We start from the raw sequence: 24,236 nt of genomic DNA, 5'->3' as shown, positions 1-24,236 counted from the left end.
GTTTCAGACACTGCAGCACCGGCTTTGTCATTTTTCGCCGACGACCAGCTAGACGATCGCTCTTCAAATCGAGACGTTCGCCACCTGATACGGCACATTGACAGGTGTTCCGGCGAAGCAGTCCATGCTACTAATCAAGCGAGACTCACCTGGGCCTAACATAAACAAAACGAGTAGGACAAGACATCGCGAGCCCCCGCTCCGAGCCTTCCATTATGGCGTACTACTTGCTTCAGGAACAGGTAATCTTGTTTCAAGGTACACGGGTAGCTGCATGACACGCACTGTCAAAGATTGGCTTTTGCAACTACAACTGGTTGCAATCGTGTCCCGCACTAGGGGATGGTCAAGATGGGACAAGACTCGGTGCAAACTTATCGGTTCTGCCGGAGAGGCCGCTCGAGTCTCGCCGACCAGTGGCTTTCTGGTAGGTCACTAGTAGGTGTTCCTTGGTGAGTGCAACCACCTCGGGATAACGTCCCGTGTCTGTGACTGCCACCATACCACGCTGTGCTTGATGACTTGCGAGTGGATGTCACGATGCGTGCTCTTCGGTGATATCCTGATCAGGAACTGATTCAGATTCGCAGGGGCGAGACTGGTGATGCAGCAACTCTCCATCAGCATCGACTTTCAGTACCAGATGGATGCCGCAGACAGAGTACCGAACGTGAAGTCCATCCCTCTTCTCGTTTCACCAATACGGATGTAGGGCCTCAATGTGGATGATGACCGCGAGCTGATCATTATACTGCCAGATCGTACCTGTGTGTTGTGTCGAGCTCGGCTCGGGGGTCGCATAGCAGTTGGGTATCTTTCTCTTGTGACCACCTGGTTAGCCTCGAGTACAAGCTGCTCTATTCTTCGCAATCTTCTGACATTGTGCTAAAGAAGAATTCCAATATAGGAAAGGTTGTATCTTCCACAGCTCCCCACCAAACTAGGCCACAGAGCTGAATGATAATCCGGCTGCCTCTCTTCGGCCCGCTTCAGCAACTGATTCCGGTTCATGGCAAGACTGAATGAAGTGGGAGCATTCGAGCCCTGTAGTAATCAGAAGGTATCTTGCAAGATTAGGCATTCCCGAAAGATATGGAACTTGCTGTGAAATTGAAAGGAAGGAGAAGCATGTGTAAGCCAGTTGGTGGTATTACCTTCCCGGCATCACACCTTCCTTTCATTAGGCAAGTCGTGAGCTCTTTCCTGCTATAATTGTGTCGTCCCCTTCTTCAGATACTTGCACATACAAAGTTTTTCTCCCGTTCTCCCACCTCGGTTTTCCCCCCTTCCCTTCTCTCTCGCTCTTTCCCCCTTCTTCGTTTCTTCTCCTGTGCCCATCCCCAGTCGCTCGAATACGAGTGAGCCGGCTTTCACTCGTTCACTTCTACTAGTATCCCCGACTTTCGTTTGTTTGAATACTCCTAGCATCAGTGGCTCGCCAGGTATGATCGTCAACCATATTGTGTGCTACGAACTTTGTACTGAGGCCGCTTCAGAAGAAACTCCGAATATGCGAGCCTCTCATCTCACTGTCGTCTTGGTGACGGTAGTCGGTCTGCAATTCTTTGCTACAGGCGTGACAGCTTCCGCCAATGCCGATGACCTCAAGCAGCGGGACAAAGTCGAGTCCCCCGCCGCTGCCCTCAAAGTCGAACATCACGCGAGGAGCCCTCAAGATCTCGATGCATTCACCAGCTACGACTATGGATACACCTATCCGCCGCCTCCCTCTCCCACCTCTTACGGTGACCAGCCGCCGTCGACCGTGATATCCTCTGCTAATAGTGCTCATGGTCAGTCGATTATGTATTTCGGATACTGCTCTCAGACTGACATGCGTAGTATCTTCAACTGAAGTCGGCTCGGTCGCCAGCGACTCCAGCACATATGGCGTCTCTGACTCTGTTACTCTGAGCTTAACTGTCTCTGCTGGAGCTACCACCACTCTGTCCAATGCCGTCACGTACCCCCCCAGTTCTGATAGTACTTCAAGTACTGCATCTTCAAAGGTGGCTAGCACCATTGTGACATTGATTTCATCCAGCTCCATCGCTTCAAGTGTATCATCATCACTTTTAACAGAGTCGACTCTTTGGCCGCCAGCCAACACTTCGACCAGAACCGCAACGTCATCCATTTTTGCAACGTCACTGAGCGCCAACCAGACAGCTTCTTCGGAGACCATATCTGGCACTTTTGCCTCCGCGTCCGAAGTCAATAACGGCACGGCCGTATCCTCGACTGGTTCAGCATCGGCCACTTCCACGCCCACGCCGCCATTCTCTGCATTCAATTCATCATCCAAGATACAGACTGGCACAGGTGGTCCAGTTTCAGCCTTTTTCAACACATCCACGTCGATAACATCTCTCTTCGTCTCTTCGGAACAAGCTTCTACGTTGACCCAACCTGTGGAAACTCCGTGGCCTACGCTCTGGCATTCAACTGGTTTCCCCACCTCGGTGACTAGCTCCCAAACTTACTCACCCAACTCGTCCTCGTTGAGAACTTCTTCCGTTGACTTCTCGGTGTCCGCAAGTTCCTTCATAGTAGTCCCTTCTATCGTCACTCTCAGCGCCAATGGAACCGTTCGGTTGACAACTCTCTCGCATACTCTACAAGCCACTGTCGGATGGAATAGCACACAATCAGGTGCTCCGGTCACAGGCATTCAGACCACACTTGGCACGGGCGTCTCTACCAGCGTCTTAATAAGCTCTCGAGTCTCGGGAGCTCTACCAGTCAACTCCTCGACGGTCGATGGCCATGTAAACCGAACCATTTCAAGTAGCCCGACCGGAAACTGGACCTCACACCCCGTCGTTACAGTGATTCTGCCTACTTCAACTCTCGTCATCTCGGGAACAGGATCCATCGTCCGAACGAGCATTGCTGTCACTGCCGCGCCTTGGTTTCCGGCAAACTCGACAATATGGCCAAGCGGTACGCTTGCCTCTATTAGTGAGGAAAGTCCACCGCCTACGCCATCTGGCACGGGTACATTTCCTTCGGCTGCCACCAGCTCCAGGGCAACAGGGCCATATCCCGCGTCGAACACGACTACTCTGACTCTGCCGACTGGAAGTGCGAGCAGTCGAGTATCAGGTGCTCGAATTACGATCTCCGCGAACGGGACAGGTTTTACTGCTCCATGGAACTCGAGTACGATCATGACTCTGACAAGAGGCTCCACGGCGGGAACAGTAGTCATCACATCGATCGGCAATGCCACAAGCATAACAGCTACGCTCGCCACCCCTCCTCAACTACCAAATTCCACATGGGCCGCGAGTGCTAACGCCACTTGGATGGCAACGAGCCATTCCGGGGATCCAGCAACCTCCAATAGGACTTCGATAGGGGCTTCGGCCACTTTACCTCCATGGCCAGTGTTCAACTCCACCCAGGCATCACTCACTGGCACCGTTTCAATCCCTGCCATCACCTCGTCGGCAACTAGTATATCAAACACTACTGCCTCGGCCTCGGCATCGTTTCCTTGGATCAACTCGACATCTAGCGGGGGCCTCACGGCCTCAGTCATTATCGTGAGTGGAGGCAGCACAATCACTTTGTGGCCAACCGGAATGACTCCCAGCCTGACTTCGTCCTCAAATGGGACCCTCCTGCAGACGTCTACAGCCAACGCCACAAGCAGTTTGACGTCTTCAGCAGCATCAGCCCCCTTTCCCACATTCAATTTAACCCAGATCCCCTGGCCCACTGCGATCAACAGCTCTGGTAGGCCGCCTTCTACGGTGTACTCAGGAACCGTTGCCATCACTTACACATCCATCGGAAGTGACCGGCCGCCTTTTCCCACAACCAACTCCACCAAGCTATCCGGGCCTACAGGAAGTGGCACATGGGCTTCAGGGACGTTATTTCAAACCTCCGAGCCCTCAGAAGCATCCAATAATACTTCGTCTACCGTCAATTTGCCGCCATTCCCGACAACAGGAAACGCCACTGCTATTCCAAGGCCAACTTGGATCCCTGGCACAGCATCAGGACTCCCTGTCACTACTTTGACTGCTACCGGAGCAAACGGCAGCACTACGCAGACACTCTCAATCGTTCCCCTGCCTCCTTTCCCAACATTCAACAGTACGACAACTCCAGGCGCAACGGGCACCTCGGCCGGCACGGGAGTCAGTGTCACTTGGAGAGGCACAGGTGGTCCATTCAGTGCTCCGACAGATCCAAGTTCAACTTGGAGTCGGTGGCCCAACTCAACTGCGTCAAACATGTTGCCAACCACTAGTATACCAACAACGCAATCCGGCACTGCTCCTTTGCCTACTCCACGAAACACGACAACGGTCACAAATGCAAATGGCACGGCCTTCTCAACGGGATCTCCACCCGTTACTATTGGTCATCCCTCCTCGCTACCCCCCTTTAGCAACTCAACCACCATCTCTGGAGCAATCTCAACGTCTCATTTCACCTGGACTATGTCAGGATCCGTCTTCTCTTCTGTGTCTATATTACCTGTACCTACACTGTCACCTTTCAACTCATCTAGTTCTCGAGTTTCTTCCGGCACCGCGCCATCTTCTGGACCCTCTCTTACCGAGTCGGCGGGCCCAGCTTTGACCAACTCTGCCAGCCTTGCATCTGGAGCTTCTTCGGCTTGCAACACTGTCACTGTAACAAACGGCACCGTAACTCAGGTCGTCACCACAAGTATCATCATCAATTCCGCTACGGCGAAGGCTGATCCAACCGTGGTCTACCCACCATCCTCTTCAAACAACACAGCGTACACCGCGTACCCATCCAGATCTTCTTGCAGTTCCAGATGGCAGAATATCACGATAGCGTCGACGGCAGGGTTCACAGGTTCGTGGACGTCTTCAGCTAGAACAAATCGTAAGTCAGAACCTCCCGACCTGGTTTAGTCAATCTAACAACATCGCAGGAACCTGGACATCTGTAGACCCAGCCACGACATTCATCACATCAACGACAAGCCGCTTGAGCAATCCCAGCAGAGACAGCGGCGCTTTCTCAGATACCAGCTTCTCCGTAGCCGGCACGCCTACCACAACCATCTCTAACATGCCTCTCCCTTCGAGCCCGGCGTACCCCTGGGGAGGACTTGGTCCCATTTTCCGACACCACAGCGGAACCGAGCCTGTTGACGATGATGCAGGGTCTCCCGATGGGCCAGTGGTCCAGGGGAGAGACGGGGTCTGGTAGGCTCGGTGGAAGAAACACATGGATCAACTCGCATCTCGTGCTCGGGCAAGGAATCCGGGTGCTTAAGTCTCACGACGAAATCGAATGCCTGTTTGCTTCTATCCTGATATCCATTGAACTGCGTCTGGACCAGCGCACACGTACCCATACCAAGAGTCTCTTTTGTACCGCAACCCGACAGATGGCGTGCCTGGAGTTATTTCCTAGCTAGAGTGAATGGAAGAAAAATTGGAATGGCTGTCCTGATAAACCATACAGATAACCCAGGTTCTTCCCGTGATGAAACGCTTCTCTGTCCTTCGCCAGCCGTTGATGAACCATGCTCCCTCATTGCAATACGCCAAAACACCATGATCCATATGCGAAATGGAACCCCCTAGTAAACCGCCAGCCCGGTAGTCTATCATGATTTCCCTACGCCCAATAATGTCCCTAAGTAAAGGAATATGAACGGCTAGTGTATACCCTCCGGTGGATTAGATCCACTCGTCTCCGCCACCGTCGGCTTCCGCCCGTACACAACGTATCTGTACCAGGCAAGTCAGCACATAGTCTCTCTAATCTCGATCATCAAGAGGAACCGAACTCACAAAGGAACATAAGCATGCACCTTATGGCTCCTCAAACTCTTCCTCACCGTCGCGCAAAAAAGCAGCGTCTCCTCTTTACTCCACCCCAAATTCCTCGTCGCGAGCCCCAACGTCAACCCTTCGAGCCCGTGGTCGAGGTTACAGTGCGTGTACGCGCCCAACGTCTTGAAGTGCGGGTCGCGCGGCCACGCGTTGACGGGCCACTTGAATTGTTGTTCTTCAACGTCGACGAAGCCCGCGGTGCGCATGAGGGTGGCGTAGGTGGGCGCCGCGTCCATGTTGCGGCCTGTTACACGGCCGCCTCTGAGGAAAAGGTCGGAGAGTTTGTGGATTGGGGAGTCTGGCGTTAGGGATGCGTCGTCGCAGCGGTAGGGAAGGGAGAGGTCTTGCATTTCGAGGTAGCCGCCTGGTTCAAGGTTTCTGGGTGGTTAAGAAGGTGAGTATTTGAGTGGCCGCTAGGGATAAGTGTGCATAGAATGAGATGGACGGGTATGAGTGTGAGGGTAAGAGTGAGAGAGAGAAGTTTGAGACACACTCGAAGGCTTGGTTGATAAAGTCTTGGTAGTTTTTGAGACTCCCTGCTAGCATGCGGACAAAGATGAAGTCGAACGGCTGAGACCATGTCCAATTCTGCTCTAGGTCGTCCAGCTCCCATGTTAAGTTCGGAGGTGTCCTGCCATCCCGACGTCAGTGAGCACGACAATGAGATTTTTCCCCACTTGATGAGCCTACCATTTTGGCTGGATGTTGCTCAGATCTACACCAATGACCTAGATTGAAGACCGTCTTAGTAGTCGTCGGCCGGGATGGAGAGGATCTCATCGACTTGCCTTGGCTTCCGGGTGTGCGTCCGCTGCAATTTCAACATCGTCAATCTCACAACCCCAAAGCAAGGTGAGGCAGGACTCAGTGTATCTCACCGTAATCCATCGCCCAGATCCCGGTGCCCGTGCCGGCGTCCAGCACGCGCTTTGCCTTTTGTGAGTCCTTAGGACATAGGCATAGCTTGTCGCCCAGCGTCACACTCCACATGAGGTGTTGGAAATCTGGTTTGAGATGATACAAATATGAGCTTCAGGGTTCCTTTCCAAATCCGCACACCGAAAGAGGAGAGATGCAAACCTAGGCGCTCCTGCTCGACAATATCGTTGGGGAACGGATATTCTGTGTTTATATCGTCAGTCATCAAGGACCCAGCATCGGAAAGGCGGTTCACAAGGCACTGCTCACTCCCGGAACTCATTGCGTGATATGTCCTGCCATTCTCCTCCAGCACCGTCAACATGCTCGGGGTAGGCGAGTCGGTACTACCATTCCGAAGCTGCAGCACATGATATCGTTAGTCTATGGCTGATGCTATCTGGGAAACATTATGACAGCCAGGCTCTGGCTGCGTTTCTGGTGACATCTTTGGAGCTCCAGCTGCGCGGGATGTGACGTGAAACGCCGCCACGTAACTAAACATGAGAAGGTACAAAGTGGGTGGGGGGGAAGAACGCAAGCTGGGCAGAACAAAACACTCATACCTCCGAGATTGCCGAGTCCGAATCAAAGGTATCGGGCTCCTAGAAACACAATCATTTAGTTAAACCAAACCTCGCAGTATGAGCTCTCGTCAAAAAACGCACCAGAGGTTGCCCAGCGGCAGCCATATCTCTTCGCTCTGGAGTTCTCCTCGGTCGTTTTGTCGATGTAAATGTTTGTAGGTTGGTAGATTGAGAAAGCCGACCCCGGTTTGGGTTCGGGAAAAGCAAAAGGTGGATAACGGTCGTTCCAGGGATGGTGAGGGTACGGGGAAGAGGGCCCCGAGGACTCACTCCTGCGCAAGGAGGGCAAGGAAAGGGGCAAGAGGAAGAGGAGTCAGGTCGGAGCTTAATCCGATGGCACTTGCGCGCAACATCAACACCGGGCACACCTTACGATTACAATTTTCTTGTCCGTAATTGCCTTGTAGAGCAATCCCAATCCCAATTTCAATCCCGGCCTTCTGTAAACGCGTAAACGGGTGGAAGAAGTAGGGACGCCCCCCCCTTTCTGGGCAATCAGGCACATCATACATGCCGCAACATGCCGCACCTCCCCAGCCATGGCAGGGTACCAAGACGGGATCGAACCTACCTTATTCAACGCCGGCGGCTACGGGGAAACTTCCAATGCAGCCTACGAATACCTTATCACGGAGCCTACGTTATTTACTAGTGTGCGAAAGAACAGGACATCGCTTCAGGAAAAAAAAAATTGTGTCCTGAAGAAAGAAAAGCAAAAGCCCGGGCACGGTCGTGAACTTTGAGTTGTGATGATCATGCAGGGACCAGCAAGTGCCGAGATTGATTAGTCGGCCGTCCGGGAAGGGGGTTGGGAAATGACGAAGGACATTTGTCAAGTTGCTGGATCCAGATTCTCAAAGCCGCTTTATCCGCGGAGTTATCTTTGCTGCGCACAGAGCAAGTTATAAATACCTACGCGTTCATATTTGCTGGAATTACGCTCCGTTTATCCCTCTTCTTCTGGATACTGCGTGGTTTTGTGAATGGCATGACTCGGATTTAGGTTTTTCAGAGTTTTGTTTATCCAATCTTTCGAGTTGCATTGTGTCGTATTGTCGCGTCGTTGATAGGGCACATCGTATACCTCCACTGGGGGGGGGTTCTTGTGACCCGTGGTAGCTTCAACAATGGTTTTGTTAGTTCGCGCCTACACGAAATTGTGTCAGAGGTGGCTTTTCGCTCCGGAGAATCTTACGTCGCTGCCGGCGCCGAGGGCTCAGTCGGAGAAAGTGGGCCCCGCGCGGCACGGGGCTCGGAATCGAGCAGTGATAACCTGACCCGGGCCTGCTAATCAAGGTGCCATGGTACCGGAAGGAAAGCCCACTACCAGTAACCGATGAGAAGAGAACTAAAGGGAGAGTGGCAGCTGTATCTCAATGTTGTACTGACATTTCAGTTCAGAAGAAGCTCAACGATATAGCACACTTTGATGATGCGCAAGTTACCTTACCCGCCAAATCTCGAGTGTCTCTTCTCACTTTTGCTACCCATCGGTCCGAGTTTCAACGAAGCACGAAGATCAATGCTCTGATTGTTTAATAGTCATCTCCCCAGCATGAAACATACTCGTCGCCATGTGACCTGATGATACCTCGCCGTCGTTACCTTGCATACTTACCTTGGGTAGTAGCAAACATCCTCACGCAAAACACACGGGGACCAAAGCTCCATACCAAAGTGTACAGCCTCTGATCACCCAAAGGCAACGGCAGAACACAACATAGTTCCTAATCTAGATGTACCACTTCTAAATTCTCTCGTCGTTATGGATCCCCCGGACATCCCGGCCGGGACCGAGTGCCGAAGAAGGCCGCTTACACAATCCGCCCGCCCATCGCAAGTCCCGAGCCAGGACCCGGGGGTGACGCTCGGACCCCGTCTGCACTACCCCTCCAAGCCCTCCACCAACTTCAGAGTCTCCCGCGACAGGTTGTGGGGGCGGGGCAGCGCTAGTACCCCGCAGAACGCCCTCTCCTCTATGAAGTCAGAGACTCAGACTGAGTGCCGGAGGGGATTATCACCCAGGTAGGTACCTAGCTGGGGATGTGGTGGAGGAGGAGGGGTAGAGGGGGAGAATTACCGTATCCTCGAGTCTTGGGGAACTATCAAATGACAATGTGCTGACATACCTCTTTCCAAGCAGTTAATCCTAGGACTTAGAGACTTGTTCCGTAAATCCGTTGTGCTCTGAAGTGTGCGACCACGTCCAAGGTGCGGCGGATTTGCCGCGGCGCGGCTAAGGTATTACCCGTCGACCGACACTCGAAATTCAAACCACCTGTACTGCATGGTACAGCTAGGTAGCCCACTCGGAAATCAGCGATTACAGAGCATTACATAAAGAGTGCCCCTCCCTCCGAAGAGTACCACCTCTGCCAGATAAATCCGGGGTCCTTGATATTAAAGATAGACGAGACGAGCAAAGAGAAAGCCGTTACTAACTCGACTGGACATTTGAGAAGCAAATCGGACCCTTGTCGCTGCCTGCATCTAGATCACACACAATTAGCAAGCAACAATGGCTCAGAACACACCAGAGCTCCTGGATCTCACGATCGACAACATCACACCCAACACCGTTCGCATCAACTCGCAGAGCGACAATGCACGACTCAAGTACCTCATGGAACGGCTCGTCACCCATCTGCACGACTTTGCGCGGGAGACGCGGTTGAGCACTGACGAGTGGATGGCGGCGCTGAATTTCCTCGTCGGCTGCGGACAGATTAGCAGCGACGTGCGGCATGTAAGTCGGCGCGCGGTGCACCCGTCGTGAATATAGCGGATGGCTTAAGGACTCCTGACGAACGACGCTGACCGCCCGCCGACTAGGAGTTCATTCTCCTCTCCGATATTCTAGGCCTCTCCCTGCTCGTCGACAGCATTAACCACCCCAAGCCATCCGACTCCACCGAAGGCTCCGTCTTGGGGCCATTCCACACACACGATGCGCCGACTCTAGAGAACGGAGCGAATATGTCGGGAGATCCTGAGGGCGAACCGCTGCTGGTTGTGTGCACCATCAAGGACCGACAAGGTAACCCCATCTCCGGAGTCAAGATTGACATCTGGGAGACGGACAGCAGTGGTCACTACGACGTGCAGCACGAAGGGAGGACAGAAGCAAGCGAGCGCTGTGTCATGATCTCGGATGAGGAGGGTCGCTTCTTCTTCCAGGGAATCAAGCCCGTGAGCTATCCAATTCCCCACGATGGGCCGGTTGGAAAGTTGCTTTCTCTCCTGGGGCGTCATTGCTGGCGGCCAGCGCATCTGCACTTCATGTTCCAAAAGGAAGGCTGGGACCACTTGATCACGTAGGTTTTTCCGCTCTTATCTGTTGCTCCATTGTAGGAGCTAGCTCTTTCAAGAACCCGCCGTCCGTTCCGCTCCGATGCGGATGGCCAGGGTTGGGTGAGATGGATCATGGATCTGGCTGACGCAATCAACTAGCGCACTCTATATCCGGGGAGATCCATATGAGAAATCGGATGCGGTGTTTGGTGTTAAGAAGAGCCTTGTTGTCGACCTCGATAAAGTGGACAAGGCGACGGCGGAGGAGTATAACGTCAAGGAGGGTGGATGGTTGCTGAAACAGGACTTTGTGCTGGTCTCGGAGAAGGAGACGCAGGAGCTGCGGGACCAGAATGCTATCGAAGCATTGGGAAAGCTGGGTCTGACACATCTCAAGCTTGTCGACCATTTGCCAGTGCCAGAGCTTGACTGATGGATGTCGAATTGTAATGAACATTTGAAGTCTTTAATTTCCATTTCGTGACTTGACGATCGAGTGGCTCAAGCGCCTTGACACCGATCCTGCTTTTGCTCGACCATGGTCTGAAAGGCTCTGTTCGTAGGATTGTTGGATTGTGACGGAGGACAGGGACATGCTAGTCAGCTCTCAGTGACGCATCGTGGAGCCGCATCCGGAGACTTGTAAGTTGTAGGGCTGGGCGCTGAAAGCGGCAAGGCCGGCTGGCAGCAGATGGTCATTGTAGAGTCGGGACTGGTCGAGACGCAAGGTCTGGAAGCCGGCCGAGTTGGCGTTGATGCAGACGCCGCAGACGCAGGGAGTCAGGATTTGTCTTGCAGACGAAACAAACAACATTGTGCCTCTCTCTTGGGCTGGCGCTCTTCCAGGGGGGTCCCCTATCAGATGATTGCCCATGTCTCAGTCCTTGAAAGTGCGTGATCGTTGGAGGTATGTAGTGGCTGCCGACGAGAGACCTCTTGCAGCTGTATGATGTATCGAGGAAGCTCCGGTGGCGCCGACGTCCTGGCAGAGAGCTGGCAGAGGCCTCACGGTGGCTGTACCTGGGAGCCGGGTAGCGCAAGGTGCCGAGATACGAGCTGCAGATGGCATCCATAGATTGTTTGGGCATCCCGCCGACTAAACCGCAAATAGCCAGGGACAATCATGGGGTCGCGGCGGCGGCGCGCGAGTCGATGAGTCCAGCCACAACTAGGTGTGGGCCGTGCTGGTGTTGGTGTGACTGTTGCTTCTGTGCCAAGTGTGACCACCAACCAAACCTCTGCAATGAGGTATCCATATCCATAGTCGTCATCTTGTGCAGGGCAGGACTCGGACGGGTTTGTCACAAACAACGTGCTCACTGCGAGGGCTGACTTTGGGATGATGGGCGAAGGGTGAGTAACACACGTTGAACTGTGCGAAGTACAGAGGGGCAATGCCTTTCGGAAACTACCATACTACGTAAAGCAGAAGAAGATGCGGGTGATGAGAGGTTCCATTGCCTTATCTCTCCCAAGTCAAGGTACCTTATCGGGCGCAGTCAGCGGCTCACGCGATTCCGTTTCCCGCTGGTTCAGCCAGAGCAGGCACGGGAAACGGCCAGTGGCCTGTGCCTGCCCTGTGCAATAGTTGCCCCTCGTGCCCACCTGCACCGGTTTACTCACACCAGGGCGGGAGGGCCTGAGACCCAGCCAAACCAGGTACCTAATCCGTCCATCGCTACCTAATACAGGCAGGAGTCGAGATAGGTACCTGACTGCATCGCTCTTTGCAACTCTGTTCAGTGCCCGCCCGAACCCGAGTCCGTCATTCCTTCCGTCCCAAGTTACCAATTTTGCGGGCTGCCCGCCTGCCCACCCTAACATCAGTCACTGATCTGCAGACCCCGTCCACCCCCCATAAATCTTCCGACGTATATAACCACCCAGCCCAGCGATCCCTCTTTCGTCCGTCTCCCACCACCTCATCATCATCGACCCAGTACAAACATCAACGACATCAGATAACCGCTAGATCAACTGCGAACAACCGCACTCTCGTGTTAACAACCCAACTACTCGAACAATACTACAGCGAGACCGCTCTCACGCCGTCCGTCGCTAAACCCCCGACAATCGTCACCCAACCCGTTTCCCAAGGTCACCCCCGAACAGACGAGTTTATGTCAATTGAAAATCTCAAGTCCTACGGTATGTCACCACCACAGTCGTCTTCCCTCGATCCACGATCATCACCGCCGTGTTCCTTCAAGTCTCCTGGCTCGCTGTCGCCTAGAGATTGGAACACGTTGCGTTGCCCTCTCTCCCCCCTGACCGCCACCAACTTGCCTACTAGGATGCTGACCATTGTCGCGCTTCAGACCCCTTCGCCGAAGCCGACGAAGACACCGGCGAGACCAAACAGTCTCAAAATTATATCCATATTCGGATCCAACGTACGTCGCGAACCTCCAAACCCTGCTGTCGAGAGACACAAATACCGCACGTCCCGACAGAGCGGTCCCACGCGCGTCGACTCAAGGCAACCAATCAACATACAGTGACTAACCCATGACTTGCAGAGCGCAATGGACGAAAGACTTTGACCACCGTTCAGGGTCTCCCGAAGAAATTCGACCAGAAGAAAATTCTCAAGGTCATCAAGAAGCAATTTGGTACGGATTACCCCGCTTCAACCCCAATATGACATGGGCGGCCTGCTAACATGACCCCTTCTAGCTTGCAATGGCACCATCGTAGCTGACAGCGAGATGGGCGAGGTCATCCAGCTCCAGGGTGACCAGCGCAAGGTTGTGCAAGAGTTCCTTATCAACACCAAGGAGGGACTCGGATTGGATTCCAAGACCATCAAGGTCCACGGTTTCTAAGCACGCCGCAAGTCGCCACCGTTCCTACCAGCCTTGGCCACAGCGGCTACGGCTGACGTCCGGGTCTGAGAAGAGCCGCGAGGCATAGCAGCCTCTCCGCCTTTCGACGCCGCTCAGTGTCGGCACCCGATGTGACGTAGTAGGACGGTATACCTCCCACCGACAGAAGAGGTTATCGGTGGAGGTTGAGGGCGACTTGCGTCAGCTTCGACGCATGATAAGACAGTTAGATCTCGAGCATCTCACAAGGGCCCACCGTACTTTCATTGATGGTTTGGGTGGTCCAGAGATTTAGTCTTGAAAATGACAAACTTGTCCCAATTCTCTCTTGCCATTTTTGTGATGTGTGCTATCGTTTTGGAGCCTTGTGGCCGTTGCTGAATTCGTCGAAGTCCTTGGATCATGTCACTTTTTGAGACAATCCCTAGTTAAGGATGTTCCCACTGCCTGGAAACCACTTTGCGATTTGGCACCCAGTAGACGAAAGTTGACCCTTCATCTACACGGAGGTTGAACCATACATTGTGCACAGTAATAACGTTGCAGCAACTTGTCTTATTGCATGAGGAAACCACGTTATATGCAGCATAGCTGTGAATTTGGGGTATCTATGTTTCTCAAGGCACATTCCAGCACCCGTTGCTTTCAACAAGGTCGCGTTTTTTCCTCTTTCTCGTGCTTCCCGCCCCTAAATACTTTCCATCGTGGGGGTCTATCTGCCATGACACATAGTTCGTGTCCCCCCTACATTCACCAAAACATATCAAATAGAGGGAACAATGCTCTGAAAATTTAGATTCGTGACATGGCGCCTATAGTTCGCTATGCGAAGGGGAATAGGAAGGCAAGATGGCCTCGCCGGTCACACGCTCAAACTGCTGCAGGATGAACCTGGCGAGGGACTCGAACGGTTTTTCGGGATAGTCTGAGCCGTTGTAGTGGAGGTGGGCGAGGAGGGAGATCATGCTGATGAAGCTGGCGATGGAAAAGATGTTGATCGAGGTGGAGGTTTCCTTTTGGATGTTTATGCTTCGTTGGGTGATGTGGTATGCTATCGTAAGGGTCTGGTTTGCGCACGCAGGGCAAGATGTCAGCGGTTGTTTAACTAATGCTTTCGCGGGCGGCCCCAGTGTAGAAAGCTGCTGTAGAAACGAGAGAGTGACTGACCGTAGCTATGGTGACCCAGCCGGGGAGTAGAAGTCTTGGGTCCTCGAAGCCGCCTGAAAATGTGAGGATTCGTTCGGTGAGGAAGGCGTTGGTGGAGTTGATTGTAAGGAGGCGGATGATTGTCGCTTGTGGGGTGTAGTTGATGAGCCTGGTCGTTGTTAGACGAGCCTCTTCAGACACGGAGCACAGCTTCTAGAGAAGAAAGGTGCGCTTCAACCACTTACCATCGTGACATCAGGCAGTCTATGAAGAAGAAGGAGAGGTACGCTGAAGCTCCGCACTAACACGATATTCATGTCAGCTTTTGATTCATCTTTCGGGGGTTCATCCAACGGCACAACCCAGCGCAGGCGCCGTTGTGTGCTCCCCCAGAGAAGAGCAATGCTTCCACATACCCACATGAGTCCCAGGAACATTTCAGTCCATGGAAAGGGTATCTCGGAGTGTCCGGGGGGCCAATTGGGCGGGGGACACGTGCTACCCGCGAACCCGCCACTGACGACACCGCCAACCCCGACTCCAGAGGCCGCCGCAGCGGCAGCATCAACAGCTTTCTTTCCCCCCGGTACGGCGACGGGAATAATCTGAACGAGGAGGGTCAGGGCGGGCTGCAGGGCCCAGAAGATGGCCGGGCCGATAGAGAGAAGGCGGCAGGCGAAGAGCCATGGTCGCCATGGCTTGGGGACATTGAGGACGACGGCGATGCGGGGTTCGAGGAGGGAGGAGGAGACGAGGTCCGGGTTGTAGGGCGGCGGGTGGCCGGAGGTGGTGTCGTCTGCGTTTGGGTCTGGAGGAGCGCCGTTCGTGGGAATCGGGGTGCCGTTTGTGTGGTGGTGTTGGTGCTGGAGGTGGTGGTTTGAGACGGCGCGCGCGAGGGGTGCCATCTAAGCTCTGTGAGGCGGTGGTGTTGCGGCGGACTGCGCTGCCATTGATGGAGGGGATTCGGGTGCGGTTGTCTGCGGCGGCGGCGACGATGGCGGCATGGGGGTAGTAGAGTTGTCGAAGGAGGCAAGTGCCAGACGGAGAGAGGAAGAGAGCGTGTGATGGACGAGAAGGATGGTTAGGTTCGAAGCTATTGTGAGATGGCCGGTTGGTCGAAGAGTCCGGTATCCGTAGGCGTCTAGGCCTTTTAGGACCTTGAACCCCAAGGTAGGTAAGGTTGGCGAGTAGCGTAGTGTAGCAGCAGAGCGGAGCGGGTTTCTGGAAGTTTGGAAGAAGATCCAGTCGAGAACTACTTAGTGGCAGACGGAAAGGTAGCTCGGCACACTGGTGCTTCCAAGGTTGTGTCTCGGCGTCGTGCTCCAGCACTTGGGATTGGGCGGTCCTGCAGCTCGTTTCTGGGGGGTGCGGTCGATTTCCTCCCTCTATTCTTGTTTTTTGGAACAGGAATGTTCCAAGGAACGGAGAGCATCCGAGAGTTGGAGGCGACCGGGATGTGAAGGAGGGATTGGAGCTCGAGTATAACGGACCCTTTTTGGGGGGTTATTCGGAGGACGGACGAAGACGAGGACGAGGAGGGGGAATGGAAGCCCAGGCAGGTAGGTCGCGTGCCGCTGCCCGCAATTGTGTCGACAAGTGTCAATTACGGGAATGTGTGTGTGCGTGAGATAATGCCAAAATGGCCGAATCCAGCTGGTCCAGGAGGTGAGCTATTGGTCAGAGTTGTAGACCAGATTAGAAAAGAAAAAAGGTTTGGATTGATTAATGAGTATTCCAAAGAGGTGAAGCATCCATCCATCCTCCCACCTTCCAGGTTCGCTACCTCACATTATCTTGATTGCTACGTCGTCCCTGAGCACTGGGCACTGAGCAGCATGAGGAGGTACAGGTACGTTTTAGTCGGGCTTCCCTTGTGGATGCGGAATTGAGACAATGACAGCAGGGTCCTGCCCGACCGTGGGTAAGGTACGTATTCGTAGCGTAAGGTACGAATCCCTCTTCTCCCTCATTGCGGAGTCCGACACATCATGAACGGATACCACAACCCTGCCAGTGCCTCCCTTCGTCGTCATTTTTGGAAGCAATTATCCACTCGACGTGGCTTGATGACTATCGAGGCTGTCATTGGTGTAATCCAACTCTGGCGGGGGGAGCACAGCTCTTCAAGCCACAGTGTGGCGCATATGACCATCGCGGCAAGAACATGAGCCGTGCACTCCACAGTTTCCAAAAGATGCGACGGCCGAAGCGCTTGCCGCGGAGGATTCCGACCGAGTTGTGGTCCCTCGAGAAAAATGTCCCCCGAAAGCTTGGACCACCTATTTTTCCAATTGGAATTTTTGGTCAGCAGAGGTGTTCGTGATAGAGCTCCCCGGTAAGAGGACAGGACGACCCGTTCGGAATCAGACCATTCCCAGAGTCCGCCCGCTCCCGCACTCGACGACGACGACGACGACGACGACCTCGAACCTGGCATAATCCTACGATCACGAATCGAGACCGATTGACCTACCCGTCACGCGCCATGTACCGATTCGCGAGGCCGCTGCTCGGCCTCGGCAGCGCAGCCATGCGCCCCCAGCAGCCCTTCACCAGAGTTCTCCCCGCGGCCAAGAGGATAGCAGCGTTGCCTGTCGGGGCCGTGTCGGCGAGGAGGGGCTACGCAAGCAAATTTGCGGCGGACATGCGGATGAGTTCGCGCCAGAACAAGAAAGCTTCGCAGGCCGACGGCGGATATTCTGCCAGCGAGATCGAAAAGTCCATGACTATGGCACATATTATGCTTCCAGGTGCGTTCTCAGTATCGAGATGGTGTGATTTAGTAGGCGCACTTCATACGTGGAGGGAGCAGGAAAGAGACAGACAGAGAATAGCGCGTTGACACGGCATTCACAACAGGAACCTTTGTCACCGTACCCTTCTCCCAACTCGACAAGTCCCCCAAGGCCCTCTGGGCATACAACTACGCCCGCCTCAAGCAACGCGTGCTAGACTTCTTCGCCGTCTTCGGCGCAAAGGTCCACTCCATGCCGAACTGGACCACCAAGCCGCGCTTCCAGCTCAGCTACACCAAGATCGTCCCCGAGGCCAAGGCCCTCCACCGCCGCCTAGGCGAGGCCCTGGCCGCCGGCGACAAGGACACCCTCCGCGAGATCTGCACCCCGGCCCTCTACCAGACCCTGTCGGCCGTCATCTCGCGCCGCAAGGCGACGGAGAAGCTGACGTGGGAGCTGCTCCGCTACGACGGCAAGCCGCGCATCGTGAGCCACAAGATTGCGATGATGCCGCCGCTGGGCAAGGCGCCGGTTATCCAGCAGGTCGTCGTCGCCATCTCGAGCTCGCAGAAGCTGGACAAGATTGAGAAGTCGACGAATAAGCCCGTCAAGGGCGGGCTGCGGGTGCAGAATCAGACAGAGTACTTTGTCATGACCAGGCAGTTCAACCCCAAGACGTGGGCGCCCAAGAAGTGGATCGCGTGGGGCAACACGCAGGCCACGACGATGGAGGACTGGGAAATGATGCAAAAGGGCATCAAGGATATGGAGAAGAAGGATTATGCCAAGAGACGGGGGGAGCGGCTGTGAGGCTGATATCTTTGGGTCGCACTGGTGAGGACGACAACAGGAGGTTGTGGCGGGCATGTGTATGAGGAGTGAAACAAAAACATGTAATGAGTGTATTATATGTGTCTGATTAAATGGCTGGCTATAGAACGGGCCTGATTGCATAGGAGCAAAAGACTCTCCGACCGACCACCAAATACAAGAATCAAAATCTCCCCCTTTTCCCTACTTCGCTAGGGTTATTTTCACTTCCGTGGGTATTTATTCCACTTTTGATGTATTGATACGAATTGCTACGCAAGGATCAAATGGTACTTCAGGAAAACACCTTCTGGTCGCTTATGCTTTGCTTACTCTGAGTAGCATGCTCACCGTTGAGATCGAGGCATGGCCCTTAGAAGAACTTGCCAGCGGGCTTAATGACCTCAACCTCGGAGTTGGCCTCATACTCGTCCCTCTCAACATAGCGAGGGGCGCCGTCAGCCTCGGGCGAGAACCCAGGCCCGACAGGCCGATCGAGCGCGTCGAAGCGGCGACCGCTCCTCTTGGCCAAGACGTACTGGAACGCCAACCGGCACCCCAACGCGCCGAACCCCCAGAGGAAACTGCCCACGGGCGCAGCGACGAAGGCGCCGAACACGCTCCAGTCGTTGGCGTACAGGCCCTCGGAGATGATGAGCAGGTTACCCGCCTTTTGCGCGTCGCCGTCGTAAAAGACGAGACCGAACAGGAAAACGGTGAGGATGCCGCCCAGCCCGCCGGCGACGACCTCGAAGCCGCGCCACCAGTAGAAGCGGTCGACCAAGCCGAACACGAGGACGGGGATGACGGAGGCGGAGACGAGGTCGGAGATGAGGTAGATTTGCAGGACAGAGGGGGCTTTCAGGGCGATGACGACGGTGGGGAAGATGATGAGGACGACGCCGGCGCGGATCCACCAGATGTTGAGGCGGTTGCGGAAGAGGTCGTTTGAGGCGGAGGAGACCATTGCGGATTGCAGGCTGTCAAAGGCCGCGGTGGAGAGGGTGCAGACCATGACGAGGACGATGCCGACGACCCAGGCGGGGAGTTGTTGGAGGAGGAGGAAGAAGGCGATGGAGCCGCTGTCTGCGATCTGGTCTAGCGGGAGCGCGCCGGACCAGGCTGCTACGAGGCCGGTTACGCCGACCATGGTGAGGATGCAGAGGATGATGACGACGGCGATGGAGACGCCCACGCGGAGGTCTTTGTCTGTTTTGGAGGCAAAGGTGCGGAGCCAGAAGCCCGAGAGGAAGAAGTCGTTTGTGAGGATGCAGATGGGGAGGATGTAGAGGAGTTGCCAGCCCAGGAGGGTTGGTTTCAGAAGGCCTGAGGTTTCGATGAGGGAGGTGTCGATATCTGTTTTGACGCCCATTGTGATTGCGACGATGATGATGAGGCAGATTACCATTGCGCCTTGGATGTTGTCCGTCACAAAGGAGATGCGGAAACCACCGAGGGCTTAATGATTCGGACGTTAGTCTGGTATTCTCTATTTCTCCAGAATACCGGCGGGGGAAACTTACATGTGTAAATGGTGGTGATGACGCACTGCACAATCATGACGGGCAAGCCATCCAGACTCGTCAGGGCGTTGACGACCTGTCCGATGGCGGACAGCTCGGCGACCATGTACAGGAACAGCGTGACGAGGGTCATGAAGCTGAGATACAACATGGCGACGGTGCCGTAGCGCTGCCTCGTCCAGGCCGTGAGGACGAAACCCTCGGGCGTCTTGCGGCGGATGACGGGGCCGAGGACGGCGAAGATGAGGAGCGGGAGAGAGGACGAGAGGGCGTAGACGAGGACGCCCTGGACGCCGGTGATTGTGGCGAGTTCCGGGTAGGAGAAGAGGATGCCGGAGCCGAGGGCTTAGGTGTCTTTGTTAGTATTTCACGAGGCCGGGGCAAGGTAGGAGAGAGGGAGGGGAGGGGGGAGAGATGTTCGGAGCGGCAGCACGTTTCCCACGCAAGCATTAACTTGATCGAGTAATTACGGTGCAATCTCAGCTTCATTTCCACATTTCGCGGCATCTCCTCTTCTGTCGTGTCGTCTCAGAAGGAGACCTCCAAGAAGGACTTTCCAGAGACGATGAGAACGGAAGAGGGTGGATGCGCGGCGACTGCTTCAAATCCGCGCCCGTAGTGAGCCGCATCCCCGATATTTCCATCTCCCCCACCCCCTTTTTCCTGATGACATCTTCAGAAGGGGGGAGGGTTTTCCACAGATAATTCTGGCCACATTCGAGGTGTGCCTCAGGGTGGCCAGAAAGGTTAGTAGGCTTGTCTCCGCCGATTCAGAAGATGAGATCAGAAAAAAGGGAGTAGGGGGAAATGGAAGTCGAGGAGTAATTGTTGATCTTTTTGTTGTTGGGTTACGAACCTGCCTGTCAGTCATTCGATTGGATTCCTGGCCCGTAGTCATTCGTCTCATGATGATTCTGTTCATGAGAAGAATCGGGGATAGAGAAGTCGATCATCCTATATCATCTGTTGTAGGCTTGCATTGTGCTGTGCGGTTCGTGGGAAAGTAGTCTCGTAGTCTTTGCTGTTTTCTGTGCCGTTCTGCCGCTCTTCTTTCTCGAAGATGCTTTGCTATCGGGTTAAGAAGCGCAGTGGCTAGACCACCCGCGTCTTCTTCACTCACCAGAGGCGATGAAGTTGAGGGCCAAGGGGAAGGCTGCGGGGAGTGCGTGTTAGTTTGCTATACATTGGGGGATCCGAACGAGAGTCGAGCTTGTTGACTGTTTCTCAAGGGAATGAGAGCCAAGTGTTGCAGACGCGGTCAGACTCAGCCTCGTCTGGCCCCATTAAACACATATACTCTCACTCTCATTCTCATGATGCAAAGGGGAAGAGTTCCTGACCCGTCTGAGTTCTATTTCCAGACAGGAACTCTCCCTTGGACTGATTGCGGAACTTCCACGCAATGGCAGTACCGGTGATACTGCGCAAACGTTAGTACCATACACTCTTTAGGAGGGAGGGAAAACAGCAGCGATAAAGGGTGTTGAGATTGAAAGAGCTGCGCAGAGTTCATACAGGAAGAGTCCATAGGTGACGTAGATGAGGGCGTTGGACGCCGCGAAGGATGGTTGACCCATAGTTGCAGTTTAAGCGCAATTGTCAATTGTCAATCTTATACGGTAAAAAGCAGATTACAAGGCTGCGACGCAAAAGTTGCGATGAAATTTCAATCTCTGTCACACGTCGTGAGAGAGAGAAGAGAAGTCAAAAGGTGACGATGATACAGAGCGCGTGGCGTGAGTAACAAGCGAGATTTGCGCGCGAATAAAAGTAGACGATTACTAGAGAGAAAAATCCTCTCACACTCGGCGAATTAGATGGTCAGATAGTGGACTGGCTAGGCCCGGAGCAGCGTGGTTTGGCATTGGGTAACCACCGCCTTGGGTGCACCACTACATCCTAATCCTCTGACGGGATTAGCTGATGGTCTGAGAAAGAGTGGATATTTTTGATCGCGGTGTGGGGGTTGTCAAAGTAAAGTCGCAGCGATCAAGTGGCCGACTGCGGCGATGGGCCATTCAGAGCTCCTTTCTTGGGTTTTTGGTGTGGGCGCCGCGCTACCGATGTGGAGGGGTCCCGAGGTGGTGGGGAGTCAGTCGTACCGTTCTTGATTCTGGAGTCTTGGTTCTGAGCTTCTGCTTTAGTTACGAGGGCTGGATGTTAGTTTGAGTAAGGAAATCTGCCATGGATATCAAGAACTACAAGGAAACCCTTTTCCACGATATCATATGACCTTAACCTGAGATGCGAGGTAGAACTTTTGATAGTCAAGTACCTTACGAGTACTCGGCTCTTTATGTAATCGGATCTCAAAGTGGGCCCGCCGGACCATGGAGGGAAGGGGCGCCGCGCCGCACCGCGCCGCGCGTGACCGCCACGATGCCCAGGCGCCCGATCTAAGCCCGTGCATCTTCCGACACTCAACGACCACAGCGCCGAACATCGCCGGCCCCTTGACGCCATACTGGCCGACTTCCCCCAGTTCTTAGCTGGTTTTCGATGTAAGGCCTTAGAAGCCGGTGGACTTCCGGCATCCCTCCGGAAAATGCGGGACCGGTACGGAGGTCACCAAGGCATCTTCCGATTCCAACAGGCGCCGTAGATAGTCGTTGTCACGGCTACCGATACTCTAGCCTCGCAAGACCACCCCAAAACCTCAGAGCTCAGCTGTCCAGTGGCTTATCCTTGCGTCAGCTCTTGTCTCGGTCTGAACGTCACTGGCTGAGCCATAGGCACGCGCGCGTCTCAGGATTTCGGTACCGTGTGGAACGCGGATCGTGGATCATCGCGGCCGTCTGTCTTACCAATGAATTGCCCGTGTCAGTTCGAGATCGAGAAATTCACAACCACTGCGAGTTCCGAAACCTCCTCTTCCCCTCCTTTTACCATGCGATAGCTACCTGACGACCTCGTGTCCAGGCTGGGCAAGTCTCAACCTGCACATGGGATGCCATGCCTGCATTGTTCACTACTGAACGCAAATGGGTCATGAAACTCTTGCTTCGATCGTCATTTGTCAAAAAGGCTAGACAGATCTTCAGGTCCTGATCCAGTTGCCACAGCTTGCCAACCCCTCCAGATTGCTTCATGTCTAAGATCTGAGACTTGGCATTCCGCGACCCGCGGCAGGATCGATGCCCAACTCAGTACACCACTACACCGCGAAGTCGATATCGAAACTTGCCTCGAGACAAGTAAGCCTTCGTCGGTCCGCATCCATTGCACAGGTAGTCAATACCTTGAGCTAGCATAGCCGTGCCGCTCACCAAGCTCATCAAGCAGCATGCAGGATGCATCACGATATCTCGAAAGACGGGTAATACCCTATCCAACATTAAGGCGATCGGTTCAAACGACCATTATACGCGTAAAACAAAGTCTGACCAAGGTGAGGGTTTGAGAAACCACTTTTCTTTTTGTTGAAGATCCCGCTTCCAAAACTCCAAATGCAACTGCCATCGAAGGACTTCATACAGTCCAACAAGTTTTTTCCAATCATGAAATCAAATGGGTATAAGGTGCGCCGCTCCCAGATGCTCTAATAAGCCATAGACGTGCCTGGCCACACGACCCCGATTACCGCCTCGTAGATACCGGTACGCCTTAGGAGGATCCATCTCTCTCTCTCTCTCTCTCGCCCTGGAAATAAGTTTTCTCGCCCTTCGGTAGGCGGTTTTGGTCGAACAAATACATGATTAGGAAAAGGTTGTGTAAGTGTTTCGGTCGTCTTTCACGGTTCGTTGCCAACGACACCGGAAGACGATGCTGATAGTGATGATGGTAATGTTGGTGGTTGGATGTCTCTCATTCCTGGTTGGGATCGAATTTGGATCGGTCAATCATGTGCTCCCAGGGCACCTCGGTCTTGACGCCCTTCTTCATACAACTCTTGCATACAGAGGAGTCGTAGTCGACCTGCGTGACCACCACCTTACACCGCTTCTGCGTCTGGCTGTACCGGTAGCACCACTCGGAGGCGCCCGTGAAGTGGTGCCCGCAGGCGTAGTTGCGTCGGTACCACTCGCACATGACGGGCGTCGCGGCGCGGTGGGTGGCGGTGGGGGCGAAGAGTTGTTGATGAAACAGAGAGGGTGAGGTTGGCGGTAGCTATAAAAGCTATCTGAATCTGCTTCGTCAGCATCGGTCTTGTTCTTCAACAGACGTCGAAACCTACACGAGGGTATTGTATGTGCGTGTGCGTGTGAGCGTGCGAGAGGTTGATTTAGACTGAAAAGAGGGGACTTGGCATGACAACTCGGTCAAGGCAAGTTGCAAGGGCCGACAGATACCGGTGAGCGAGAGCAGCCTGTCAGACGACGTCCCGAGGTGATGGTTCAAGCGGGTATATGTAAGATCTTAAGCTCAGGTGGCTGCAGGAGCGGGATCGATACGGCTTAAGGGGAAAAGGTCCGAGGGTAAAGATTGTATAGGATCTCAGAAAAAAGGTTGCCGCTTAATACCTACCCTTCCCATCCCTCGATCACATACCCCCCTCCCCCCTTCGATATTCTGCCCACCCTCTATCTGGGAACACTTGGCGGGCGTATGTGCTGGATGAGAAGGC

At 54.1% G+C, this 24,236-nt stretch overlaps 9 protein-coding genes across 9 annotated transcripts; 4 read left to right on the top strand and 5 right to left on the bottom strand.

The window, feature by feature from the left end:
• Nucleotides 1-1,510: 1,510 nt before the first annotated feature.
• CLUP02_14655 (uncharacterized protein) lies at nucleotides 1,511-6,145 on the top strand (the record flags this gene model as incomplete). The annotated part of the gene is made up of 4 exons (XM_049293582.1): nucleotides 1,511-1,793; nucleotides 1,843-4,875; nucleotides 4,943-5,201; nucleotides 5,800-6,145. The coding sequence occupies 4 exons, from the start codon at nucleotides 1,511-1,513 to the stop codon at nucleotides 6,143-6,145; spliced, it is 3,921 nt and encodes a 1,306-aa protein (XP_049150728.1).
• CLUP02_14654 (TAM domain methyltransferase) lies at nucleotides 5,660-7,645 on the bottom strand (the record flags this gene model as incomplete). Its single annotated transcript, XM_049293581.1, has 8 exons — nucleotides 5,660-5,732; nucleotides 5,796-6,215; nucleotides 6,331-6,468; nucleotides 6,528-6,552; nucleotides 6,716-6,841; nucleotides 6,918-7,116; nucleotides 7,322-7,360; nucleotides 7,424-7,645. Coding segments are annotated over 8 exons (1,242 nt in total), but the record flags the coding sequence as incomplete, so codon positions are not given.
• Nucleotides 7,646-9,107: 1,462 nt separating this feature from the next.
• CLUP02_14653 (dioxygenase) lies at nucleotides 9,108-11,066 on the top strand (the record flags this gene model as incomplete). Its single annotated transcript, XM_049293580.1, has 5 exons — nucleotides 9,108-9,367; nucleotides 9,554-9,632; nucleotides 9,852-10,088; nucleotides 10,175-10,656; nucleotides 10,793-11,066. 5 exons carry the CDS (start codon nucleotides 9,108-9,110, stop codon nucleotides 11,064-11,066), a joined length of 1,332 nt encoding a protein of 443 aa, XP_049150726.1.
• A 1,687-nt stretch (nucleotides 11,067-12,753) lies between these two features.
• On the top strand, nucleotides 12,754-13,458 carry CLUP02_14652 (eukaryotic translation initiation factor eIF-1; the record flags this gene model as incomplete). The annotated part of the gene is made up of 4 exons (XM_049293579.1): nucleotides 12,754-12,781; nucleotides 12,952-13,026; nucleotides 13,153-13,245; nucleotides 13,310-13,458. 4 exons carry the CDS (start codon nucleotides 12,754-12,756, stop codon nucleotides 13,456-13,458), a joined length of 345 nt encoding a protein of 114 aa, XP_049150725.1.
• An 812-nt stretch (nucleotides 13,459-14,270) lies between these two features.
• On the bottom strand, nucleotides 14,271-15,509 carry CLUP02_14651 (uncharacterized protein; the record flags this gene model as incomplete). The annotated part of the gene is made up of 4 exons (XM_049293578.1): nucleotides 14,271-14,522; nucleotides 14,626-14,773; nucleotides 14,850-14,905; nucleotides 15,021-15,509. The coding sequence occupies 4 exons, from the start codon at nucleotides 15,507-15,509 to the stop codon at nucleotides 14,271-14,273; spliced, it is 945 nt and encodes a 314-aa protein (XP_049150724.1).
• Nucleotides 15,510-17,089: 1,580 nt separating this feature from the next.
• On the top strand, nucleotides 17,090-18,149 carry CLUP02_14650 (uncharacterized protein; the record flags this gene model as incomplete). The annotated part of the gene is made up of 2 exons (XM_049293577.1): nucleotides 17,090-17,354; nucleotides 17,464-18,149. The coding sequence occupies 2 exons, from the start codon at nucleotides 17,090-17,092 to the stop codon at nucleotides 18,147-18,149; spliced, it is 951 nt and encodes a 316-aa protein (XP_049150723.1).
• Nucleotides 18,150-18,522: 373 nt separating this feature from the next.
• On the bottom strand, nucleotides 18,523-20,579 carry CLUP02_14649 (uncharacterized protein; the record flags this gene model as incomplete). Its single annotated transcript, XM_049293576.1, has 5 exons — nucleotides 18,523-19,607; nucleotides 19,673-20,017; nucleotides 20,168-20,187; nucleotides 20,246-20,427; nucleotides 20,529-20,579. The coding sequence occupies 5 exons, from the start codon at nucleotides 20,577-20,579 to the stop codon at nucleotides 18,523-18,525; spliced, it is 1,683 nt and encodes a 560-aa protein (XP_049150722.1).
• A 52-nt stretch (nucleotides 20,580-20,631) lies between these two features.
• Nucleotides 20,632-21,249, bottom strand: CLUP02_14648 (uncharacterized protein; the record flags this gene model as incomplete). Its single annotated transcript, XM_049293575.1, has 4 exons — nucleotides 20,632-20,740; nucleotides 20,793-20,895; nucleotides 21,013-21,092; nucleotides 21,188-21,249. 4 exons carry the CDS (start codon nucleotides 21,247-21,249, stop codon nucleotides 20,632-20,634), a joined length of 354 nt encoding a protein of 117 aa, XP_049150721.1.
• Nucleotides 21,250-23,476: 2,227 nt separating this feature from the next.
• On the bottom strand, nucleotides 23,477-23,701 carry CLUP02_14647 (uncharacterized protein; the record flags this gene model as incomplete). The annotated part of the gene is made up of 1 exon (XM_049293574.1): nucleotides 23,477-23,701. The coding sequence occupies one exon, from the start codon at nucleotides 23,699-23,701 to the stop codon at nucleotides 23,477-23,479; it is 225 nt and encodes a 74-aa protein (XP_049150720.1).
• Nucleotides 23,702-24,236: the final 535 nt, after the last annotated feature.

Source organism: Colletotrichum lupini, chromosome 8 (assembly GCF_023278565.1).
Source record: "Colletotrichum lupini chromosome 8, complete sequence".
NCBI classification, from domain to species: Eukaryota; Fungi; Ascomycota; class Sordariomycetes; order Glomerellales; family Glomerellaceae; genus Colletotrichum; species Colletotrichum lupini.
Note: the sequence above shows the minus strand (reverse complement) of the source record. Positions and strands in the feature narration are given on the sequence as shown.